General features: G+C 38.8%; 1 protein-coding gene across 8 annotated transcripts in view; it reads right to left on the bottom strand.

Annotated features, from left to right (window-relative positions):
- Positions 1-11,847, bottom strand: part of LOC137262300 (oxysterol-binding protein-related protein 8-like) — a 128,053-nt gene that overhangs the window by 20,079 nt on the left and 96,127 nt on the right. For 6 of the 8 annotated variants that reach the window (XM_067800117.1, XM_067800118.1, XM_067800123.1 and 3 more), the window contains 3 exons: positions 6,993-7,084; positions 1,190-1,291; positions 447-635 (listed from right to left, as the gene is read on the bottom strand). In XM_067800117.1, the coding sequence (XP_067656218.1) occupies positions 447-635; positions 1,190-1,291; positions 6,993-7,084 (383 nt within the window). Of the gene's footprint in view, positions 1-446; positions 636-1,189; positions 1,292-6,992; positions 7,085-8,560; positions 8,640-11,478; positions 11,615-11,847 lie in introns of those variants that run through there. The other 2 variants (XM_067800121.1, XM_067800120.1) reach the window with 2 other exon arrangements.

The raw sequence follows: 11,847 nt of genomic DNA, 5'->3' as shown, positions 1-11,847 counted from the left end.
CTACTACTACTACTACTACAACAACTACAACAAAATAGACATTAGGTGTTACCCTACTTGAGTTCTGAGACAATATTATTAGAAGTATCTAGTTGAACGCAGACTGCAAGACTTTCAGGAATAGCTTGTTTAATTTTTTGTTCAACACTGTGCTCAATGGTATTTCAGCTATATTGGAGTGGTTTATAACTGATAACGTCTTGATCAGATAATCCAGTGATGTCCATACAAGAACAAGTCACAGAGCCTGATTTACCAATTCCAGTTGATGTCTCCGATGAGACACAACATTCATTTCGGAATGTTACATGGATGGATGGATGGATGGATGAAAAATGCCACACAGCAATATTACAGCAATATGGTGGCAGTCTGTGGACCAGACAATCCAGTGATCAACAGCATGAACACTATTATACTACTCCCATTACATTAGATTTCCCTACCTTTTGTTTCTCACTCTTGTATAACACTAGGTATCCTGGTTTGAGGACACACCACAATTTCGTCCAGCTTTTCAATGTCCCCCGAACCTTCAGCCAATCAGCAAGGACTATCACAGAACGGTCTTTGAGCGTGCTCAGCAACTCCTTAGCCGCTGCTTTTTTCTGGCTCCGATAATTTTTCTTTTGTACCTGCAAGACAAACGTTGTGGGCATTATACAATATTCTTCCACCTGAGTAAGTAAGTGAGTATGGTTTTACACCACTTTTAGCAATAGTCCAGCAACATCACAGCAGGGGACACCAGAAATGAGCTTAACACATTCTACCCATGTGGGTAATCGAACCTGGGTCTTTGGCGTGGTGAGCGAATGCTTTAACTATTAGGCCCTTTGAGAACGTATGGTGCCTTACAACACAAAATCCAACAATATAATGTACATGTCAGTTTGGGTTTGGCGTAGTAAAAGGAGAACATTACAGAGAGCCTACACTGCGATTCTGAACATTGATAGAGCAAGGTTGATTATCTGAAGAAACCTCAAACAACTGACCAGCTGATTCTGGAATGGCTGAACACTGTTTTATTGTAAATTTAACTTTCCCTCCTTCAAAACAAAATACATGAACAAACAGAACACGATCATGATCATAAGGCAGCGACCTGTCTTAGACAGTTGCCATGGAAACAGTTCCTTTTTCATTTTTGCCAGAACATGATGTCAGTGTGTAATTTATAACTGACCTTGAGCGATTCTCTCTTTGACATCTTGGTGGTAGTAGACGAAGGTGTAGACGTCGTTGGTGCTGTCTTATCCGTGATGGGGGTGAACAGCCGACTCTCAGACTGCAACATAAGATGGTACATTCAAAATCTCACTCAACCTGGGTTAATACTTAAGTGTCTTCTGACACAAAATATATGAACATGAACTGATAAAAATTAAAAGAAGCTTGAAATGTCAGATTTGCTACAATCAGCACATCCTGGTAGAGCCAAGGGAAGCAATAATCTGGTTTCCTTAAATGGAAAAATGACTGTAGTGTTTGCTCTCATTTAAGAGCATGTGAGACAGCACCATGCAGAAACTGTGCCCTGTCCGTAAAAGCAACCTATTAGAAACACCTCAAAAGAATGACAAAAGAATACCCTATCCAAAAAGCCAATAGTGTCATGCAAAATGCTCATATATTTCTCTGACTTTGAAGTGGATCTGGACGTAACTTTTGCAATACATCAAAAATGCATGAAAAATTAAATTATGGGCCACCAATAGTTTCCAACATTTCAATAATGAAACTTGTTATTGAGCCCACAAGGAGTCCCGGCACTGTAATTTGTTAAGCACATACTTCAGTCATACTGTTGTAACAGACTATCTACGAAGAACAATTATAGCTATTCATATGAAAGCTGGCTTAACAATTAGATAATATTTACAAAAAGACTACAAACCATATTTGTGGAGATAGATTCACTTTGGTTATTGATGCTTCAGGAGAGACATCGTATTACATAATGGAGTTTGTTATTTACAAAGAATGCAAATCACATATGTTGAGATCGTTTCCTTTTGGCTACTGATACCATATCCAGAAAAGACACTGTATCTGATAATGGATTCTATTATCAAAGCAATAAACATCAGTTTGATAACTTGATATTACGACTCAATAAACATGCAAATGTGGTCTCTGTCCCGGAACTACCTTCATGAGTTTTACACAATCTGTGTAATGTATGCTTAAATAAGTTAACTGTATACTGAGGGAGAAAAATAAGACATCACATTAAAGCACAAGTCTTCTTTTAATTTTTTCAAGGTTTCTTCACAAACTTTGTATCACACAGACACCTGGAAAAAAATAAAGGAGAGAAAGGGAGAGATAGATAGATATAGGATATTTATATAGCGCATATATCCATGCACTAGTGCATGCTCAAGACCCTGGTATTTTTCCCCCGATCACTGGATGTCAATCATATTTCAATCTCAACTCCCTGGGGAGTATACAACTCTTGCTGCCACTAGGCGCACCAAGTTTATTGTGGCTCTCTCATCCTAACGAGGTACCCAATTGACAGCTGGGTGGACTGGGACACATAGTCACAGCACTTTGTCCAAGTTTACTGCACGTTTGCTGCACCCGCAACTAGGTGTATGCACGTGTTCGTGTGGCCACCATCTGGTCATATACCAACGGATTTGTGGGTTCTTTTAAGTGCACAGGGTTGTGTACTGTACACTAGGGGTTGTGACAACACTTAAAGAGTCTGCACACAAAGTTGATTCCAAGGTTTTTCGAGACACAGGTGGGCTCGATCCCGAAACCTCAACCTCTCTGGATCACTAGCCTGGCGCTTTAACCAGGTAACCCACCATGCCCCTAGAGAGAGAGAGAGTGTTTAATTTTAAGCCACTTTTAGAAATATTCTAGCAAAAACACAATGAGTAGCAGGAATGAGCGTCACACTCTGTACACATGAGGGTAATCAAACCTGGTTTTTTTGGCATGATAAAGAGCAGCTATAACCAATAGGCTACCCCACCACCCCATGTGAGTGAGTGAGTGTTGTTTCATGCTGCCTGAAGCAATATTCCAGCAATATCATGTTAGGGAACACCAGAAATGGGACTCACACACTGCACCCATGTGGGGAATTGAACCGGAGGCTTCCGTGTGACAACTGCATGCTTTAACCACTAGGCTACCCCACCACCCCTTCTGTCAAGGACAGTGTTGGGTAGCTAGGTGGTCAGAGGATTATTACTATAAGCAACATAATGACAATGCTAACATTTCATAAACAACTTGTTCTGAATCATACTAATAGTCAGTAAGCAAGTGTAGCTTTATTCTGCTGTCAGCAAGATTCCAGCAATATCACAACAGAGGACACCAGATATGGGTTTCAAACATTGTCTCTATGTGATGATTCAAACCCAGGTCACTCACATGACGAGTGAACACTTTAATAAACAGGTCAATAAATAAGGTTAATAATAATAATAAATAATAAACAGGTTAAAAAACCAGCCCAATTATACCAATTACAATAACATCGACAACAACAACTGAACTCTTTTCTGTTAAAAGTGAATAATTCATGAATCAGTTAATAGCTGGACATCACACTGTTACTTATTTTATACCCAGAGGTCAATCTGTGTGGTTGTGTGATTTTTTCGCTGAATGCCGTATTCAGTAATATTCCAGTTATATGGCAGTGGTCTGTAAATAACAGATTTAAACAAGAAAATCCAGTGATTAACAACATCAGCATCGTTCAATGAAATCGGATACTACAACATGTGCCAACCTAGTCATTTCGTTAGTCAACTCAACAAGCATGGACTGCTGAAAGTCAGTTCTAACCTGCATCCTCACGGGTCGGTGGTGGTTTAGAATCCCTTCAGCTCTTACACACATTCTCAATATGATTAACATTTTAAAAAATTCAGATATTTATTTTTAGAGCTGATTTGATGCATCAATGTATGAATATTCCTGACAAGGAAATATGAAATAGCGTCAAGATGGATGAAGTAGAATCAAAGAGGATACAGTACCATAATTTTGTGAAAAACAAAAACAATGCAGTCTTCACAACAACCATGGAAATACAATACCCCATGATACAAAGCACATGTGGGCTGATTTTGTGACTACATTTGTGTAATGACATAATCTGTTACTTATGAGGAAATCAGTAGCTGGGAAATACATACTTCCACCTGATTCATACGAAACATGCTGAAGAATGTTATTCTGTGTCATGGGTGGTATGGTAGCCTAGTGGTTAAAGTGTTTGCTCATCACCCCAAAGGTCCAGGTTTAATACCCACATGGTACAATATATGAAGCACATCTCTGGTGTCCCTTCCTGAGATTATGCAGGGATATTAAAAAAAACGTCCTCACTTATTCACTCACTGTGTTGTTATACTTACTGCACTTTGAATTTTCAAATGATATTGCATCATCAATGAAGTCAAAATGAAACCTGTGAAGGTCCAGGGTAGAATAGGCCTTCAGCAACCCATGCTTACCATAAAAAATGACTATGCTTGTCACAACAGGTGACTAAAGGGATTGGGTGGTCATGTTCGCTGACTTGGTTGACACGTGTCATCGGTTCACAATTGCGCATATCGATCAGTCTAAGTAAACTTAGTCTCGGTGTTATTCGTTACACTCTACCACCGAGTCTAACAAACCCTATAAGAAGGTCACGTCGGGTAACCTTTGAGCGACCTATGACCGTCCAATCAAGCCCGAGACTGTTAAATAGATTTAACCAATCAGACAACAGCTACTACTTAGGGATCGGAGGGACTTACAAAAGATTCAGGTCACTGACAGAGATCTCTCCACACACAAAAATCTGCATAAAACACGGTTACTTTACCTGTATTATATACGCTTTGGGGTTTCTGTTGACATGGTTACCATTAGCTAATATTTCCGCAAGTGGACATCCTTGAATATTGCCAAAAACACTATTTTCAGTGACTGTTTACCCACCGTTGCCATGGTTGTAACATGTGCCACGTGCATCACCCAGAAGCGATCATACCCTAAACAGCATTCGGAATTGTTCAGGTACAAACCTTTTTGAGATAAAAAGTTCAAAAGGTATGTGCGAATGTCCACTTTTGTGATTTGGTAAGCTGTGTTCTGATTGGTCAATCTCTAAGGTTACCCATAAGGTTTTGTTAGACTCAGTAGTGGAGTACTGAAAAGTACTGAGGCTAAGTTTACTTAGACTGGCATATCGATGATCATACTGTTGATCACTGGATTGTCTGGTCCTAACTAAATTGTTTACAGAATGCCGCCATATAGCTGGAATATTGCCGAATGCGGCATAAAAATAACGTCACTCACTAACTCCTCAGATGATATCATATTCATTGTCCGACGTTGCACAGAACAACAGACATTTACTGATGAGTGTTGAGTCAGTTGTATGACCAACAACTGGAGGTTGAGTATGTGAACAGCATAAACTAAGCAAGGGTGTAGGTTATGTAGCATGGAATGTGTATGTATGTCATACAGTTTTTCTTGCTGTAAATGAGTGTAACTATGTGGAATAGCCAGTTTGGTGGAAAAGGGTGTGAGTGAGTTGAGGTTTTAGTGAAATTCAAGCAATATGGCGACTGTAAATAATCGAGTCTGGACCAAACAATCCAATGATCAACAGCATGAGCATCGGTCTATGCAACTGGGATGACATATAGCATTTCCAACTGCGAGTGAGAGTAAGCTATGCAGCATCAACAGTTTGGAATGAGTAAAAGAAAGCATACACCAATATTTCCTTAAGTGAGAGAGTGAGTGAGTGAGTGAGTTGTTACACCTGATATCAATATAAATTATAGGAAAAGGTTGCACTAGTGTAAAACACTACCGATATCAAGCAAAGTACACTGTAGATTTACTGGAGAACCTTTAACACTTAGTGAAGCACTTTTACATCAAGTAAAACATTTTTCCATTCAGTTAAGCAGTATCTGAGAAGTATTATAAAGACTGATTGTTAACCTGTTAACCATATGCTAAACCATATTCTCATGCCAGGAACAAAGCTGACAAGAAGTTATAATTAACTGATAACGGCCACATTACAGGACCATATGCACAACAAGTAGGTCAATACGATAGAACATCCAGACAAATCTGACAGAAAAGTCCACAACCTCGGGTAAAGGTTCATTATCTCTCATAATTAGTTTTCTATTGTGAAGTGATTGTACAAGTTTACAATGTATTAACCCTGCCCCATATCATCAAGTGAGCAAGGACATCATAATATGGAGTTAATGGTGCCTATAATGAAGCATGTGAAAGTTATCGCACTGAAAACCTTTTGTCACAGACAGATGCACTAAAATAATGAGCTAATGAGTGGAATGGAAACCTTACACTGTTCAACAAAACACAAAAAATTGCCTTGGATGTTTAAATTTGTGTTTCCGTAGAATTTTTATTTGTTTTTAAGAATTATACACAACATAAATTGTTTTTTAAAGCATTAAAAAATTATGTGAATATTTTTTGTTTTGGATATGCAGATTTCATATAGCTGAAGTGAACCCATTTAGATTGTCAGTCTAATTTCGGAAAAAAATGGAAGTGATAGTTATTTCGAATAGATTGTCTACTTTTGGAGAGACTCCCAAAACTGATCTCTTTCATGCATGATTTATACCTCTGAGTTCCAACTAATTTCAGAATCCATACAGATATTTCATATTTCGTAATTTTTCTCATAATTTTGATGATGTCATATACATGTTGCATAGTAAGTCAAAATTTTTAGCAAGAAGTAAATATACACCTAATGTTGTTTAACACCAATCTCAGCTATTTGAGTGAGTGAGTGAGTGAGTGAAGTCCATATTCTGGTGTCCCCCACCATGATATTGCTGGAATATTGCTGAAAGTGACGTGAAACTAAATTCACTCACCCACTCAGACAGATTTTCAGTTTCTTTGAGTGAGATAATGAATAAATGGTAAAATTATTAAAAAAAACTCACACTAGCCCGCACCCTTGGCGATGGGTGTGATGGTGTGGAGGTGGCGGATGACGGTGCTGGTAGTTCGGCACCATCAGGCACCTCGGGATGACCTGTAACAGAGAACAAGAGCATTAATTACATTATTGTTACCTCTTGTGAAATCCATCTTTGAATGGTTTACCTGGAGTTGCATTTTTAGAAGTTCAGAAGAATATAAGAGTATAGTGCTGATGTTTTGAAAAAGATTCGTGTATCGTTGTTGTAAAGCAGGTGTGAAGAATCTGCATCAAAACAAATCATCTGATTAAAGAAGTTGTTCATCCATGAAGTTTGTCCTTATCTGTTTTAAATGTGAGCTACCTCTTATCAAAACACAGGACATATAATACACTGAATTAAACAAAACAGCATAAAAATGAAAAGCCTGATTTTGAAAAGTAACTGAGGCAGTATGGTCAATCATGACTAACAAGCAACCATTCCGACTGAATCAGCTGAATTGACCCGCACAAAATTAGTTTGGGGAAATAACTAGGGAAAATTCTAAGCTGCATCTCTGCAATGGGAAAGTTTGCTTCATGAATAAGATCAATTAGCATCCACTCTCATTGCAAAGTATTTTCATCACATTAATTTCCTGTAAAATCAAACTAATAATAATCTTAAAAATTATTTCTTGATTTGAATTAATTCTAATTTTTGCGCCTAGAATTCAATGTGATGTTGCTCTCTGGCGATGCATTTTAACCCTGACAGAACTGTATTTTCAAAGCTGCTACTAAGTGCTTAAGTGTGACCGTAGACGTCCATACATCCACTTCTCAGGTACCCATTCTAAACAGCTGGGTGGACTGAGTGCAATGTGGAGGAAGTGCCTTGACCAGTGACACAACACAGTATGAGACCAGGTCACAAATTTCCACTGGGATTCGAACCCGGACCTTTGGCGTAAGAGGACAGCATGCTAACCACTACAACATTGTGCTCCACCACTCCCCTCCGCTCACTTTATAATGTGACAAGTTTTGCGAAATATCGGTCCTTCTGGGGGCAAATCACGGGCAAGCAGGACATTTTCAAGGATAAACACATTCAGTGATATTTTCAGGTAAAATCTTCAAATTTCAGCCTTTTTTGTGAACTTTGAAGTTAAATGTTAATAATATAAGTATTATCTAAAATCTACAGAAGCAAACTTCAAGAAGCTGTTATCTCATCCTCTTCAGAAAAGTATGAAACAGCTGAAGGTTGTTAATCTGATTGTGTATCATGCCATCGAACAAGTCACTAAGCTTTAGACGATATGACTCATATAAATAGCCTCCTCTGACATGCATGAGTCAAGGTTGCTTAGGACCGGCCTTCAATAAACCAGGACTCTCTCCCTAGACCATTCACTTGACCAATCACCAAGACAGCACATAGTTAAAAGTACGTCTTCAGTCCACTTCCAAACTTTACTCCTTCAGCCTAAAACCAGCAAAATATCCCCCAAATCTGCAGGGGATGTAAAATCGTTACATCAGCCTCAACACACTTCAACCAAATCGAAGTTACTCCCCTTCAAAGGTTTTGCAGATTGTTACCTTTAACAGTGACACATAGCATAGACATTGAAGCATTCCGCTGGTTCCGGTTCAGACCCTCTGGGTTCTCGTCAATATCACAAATGACACATTACTTTTGCACGGATGTCCATAACACGTTCACATAATCAGCTGATCAATAGCTGCCTGTCAACGGATAACAACTCTGCTCACGTAAGTCAAAATTACTGTAGATAAAACCCTACCATTTCCTTACAAAGCACATACCTTCTGCTGCTGAAACCGAGTCAATGCCTTTCCTCATGGTGAATCAATACGACTTGGTCTACAGCTGGAGGCAGTAGTGGGTTTTACTGACATCAAACGACACAACTGACACGTAATACGCATTCTTAACTGTGTTAACTACAATCTGGACGATGCACTGCCCCCATAAGTAGTGCCTCTTCCAAGAGTTTGTCTCGCTGTTTTCAGACCTCAAATTCTCTTGATCCCCTAATTTGATAAATTTCAGTTTTCTTTCAAAAGTTGGATTTCTACAAAACTTAATTATTGACACAAGAGTCAATGTTATTATACCACAACTACCTGGGTTGTCCTCTCTGATTTCTCATCTCCTGGTAAACTAGTCGTGAGAGTCAGTAAACAAATCAGTACCTCACATAGCAGTCGCTTTTTCTTAATTTCAAAGTCAGCACATAATTTACATTATGATATCTTTAATTTGGAGTGTATTCAGCAGCATGAAAACGGACTTCATCAAAACCCATTCATAATATGAACAATATTTAGATCATCATCATCAGCAGCAGCAGCAACAGCAGCAGCAGCAACAGCAACAGCAACAGCAACAGCAGCAGCAGCAACAGCAGCAACAGCAGCATTGTGCTTTATCAAAACTATCACCACCAGACATTTACCACCACCATCATCATCCTGATCTTCTACTTCATCATCATCATCATCATCATCATCATCATCATCATCATCATCATCATCATCATCATAATCCCCATGCCATGCTGAAGTATTGCTAAAAGCAGCATAAAACTAAACTCAACAATAAAGTACTGTTGTCATGTTGGCCAGGTAGATGAATCTGAAGTAGAGTAGGTCACGCAAGTTTGTCTGGATGGCTAGGTTCATTGTATGCATTGAATTCTGAATGCGCTTGTCAGTGCTCACAACATCTGTCACTGGATAATCTGGTCCAGATACAGTTATTTTGGCCCTACTGTCATAGGGTGAACATGGCTGAGTCATCATCCCCTAGTGGTGATTGCCATGATACTGTTGTCTTAAGGATAATGGTGGGTGGGTGAGTGAGTGAGTGAGTGAGTGAGGTTTACGCTGCTTTTAGCGATATTCCTGCTACATCACAGTGGATGACACCAGACATGGGCTTCACACAGGACCCATGTGGGGAATCAAACACTCAGTTCTTCATCGTGATGAGCAAATGTTTTTGTGAATTTAGCAAGATTATTTCAACACAGATTTAAGGAATATTCCAGCAATATCACTACAGTGGACACCAGAAACATGCTCTACACATTGGATCCATATGTGACTTCACTGTGTCAAGCCAATGCTTTAACCACTGGGCTACACCACCACCCATTACTATTGTGAACTGAGATTCATAAATCACACTGAGAGGTCACACTGACAATCATTAAAAGCTTTCAGAGCCTTTTTAAAATTCGGTCCAAAGCCAAAATCAATATGAAAGCTTTAAAGCTATTGGCTCATTCTCTGCCATTAGCTAATCAGAATGTTTGTTTCTTGAGTCCATTTTACATACTGTGATGGCAGCAAACATGTGTAAAGACTCATGAATCTAAAACACACAAATCAAATTGTTTTCATACACTTTGACAGTTCTTGTTGCTATTTTTCCCTGCATTATGTTGAGCTACTTTAGTATAGTCATTGAGAAAGGTCAAGGTTGTCAAGGAGGATCACTGTCACTCACTACTCCATGATCTGTCACTCAGCTCAAGACAAATGAGAGAACGAAAATGTTCAAATAAAAACGGTTGCATCTGAAAAAACCAACAAACCCAGAAATAATATTAACGTGTTAAATGTATCGCAGATGTTTACAGCTTTTCACCACATACATGCCAGTAATTGGAGAATGTGGAACTTGGACATTCTGTGAAGTTTCTGTACTTGATGAACACATCTCAAGAGAACATGTTATGATTGTGGGAAAAAACCTGCAGTATTACCTCTCTTTCATCAAGACGAAAACCCAGTTTCATAGTAATTCTACAGGCTTTACATGTGAACATTTCCCATGTGTGAGCAAGGAAGTCAGCTTTTCACGAATGCTGTGCATTTCATAACCATTTCATAAAAAAACGCAATTCAACTCGTCTGGCCTAAGAATAAAATTTTAGATTAACTGATATCTATTCATAACCCCCTCCCTCCAAAACAGAGAATTATATATCTGTCCATCCATTATCCTGTATTCCTGCTCACAAAAGTAAGAAAAAGTGTTCAATGCACATCACTGAATTACCTAGGTTAAAATATCTAAACTTATCACTGAAATAACGGAAAATAGAAAGTCCGTGGTATAATCTTTGACCCCTTCAAATCTGGCTGACAGACAGACAGACAGACTCATGTTGCTATAGAAGTGCAATATTATTTAAAATGACAAACAGATACGCTTAGGCTTGTGACATTGCAAATGTTTTGAGAAAGACATAATAAGAAGAAAATGTAAAAAAATTACTTTGTTTCTACTTTACGCATGTTCTCATACTCAGTGCAATGTGATCGTTATGACAGCTTAAGCTTGAAGTCTCACTAAAGAATACTGGAACCCTGCAACACTCAAGCGAGGAAAATATACAACACAGCCCATATCTAAAAGTGTCATCAACATACCAACAATGATGCTTGAGCCTAAATATTAACACCAACAAATGTTGCCAACATACCCATGACGACAACGCCAAACATCTCCCATATCCTTGTCCAGCCGGAAATCCCCTAATTCCATGTTTCTGGGACGAAGCTCAAGATGTAGATGCAGTTGCAACTACTACGTTGTTACATAACATTACTGCAGGAGGTCAGCCTTCAGTTTGTCTGTGATACAAGCAGTTCGTAATGGGAAGGGCAGTTTCTCTTTCCACACAGCCCAGTTTAACGACACGATTACACTGCTTCCCACAGTTATATCGCCTCAATAAATGTGTTTATGGTCTATGAGGATGTTTGTTCTGGCTCATGTTTACTTTAATGAGCAGTTAGATAATATAATGAATGTTCTCAACCTTTAGCTAATGAAGGCTTCGTTATAATGT

Source organism: Haliotis asinina, chromosome 14 (assembly GCF_037392515.1).
Source record: "Haliotis asinina isolate JCU_RB_2024 chromosome 14, JCU_Hal_asi_v2, whole genome shotgun sequence".
NCBI lineage: Eukaryota > Metazoa > Mollusca > Gastropoda > Lepetellida > Haliotidae > Haliotis > Haliotis asinina.
Note: the sequence above shows the minus strand (reverse complement) of the source record. Positions and strands in the feature narration are given on the sequence as shown.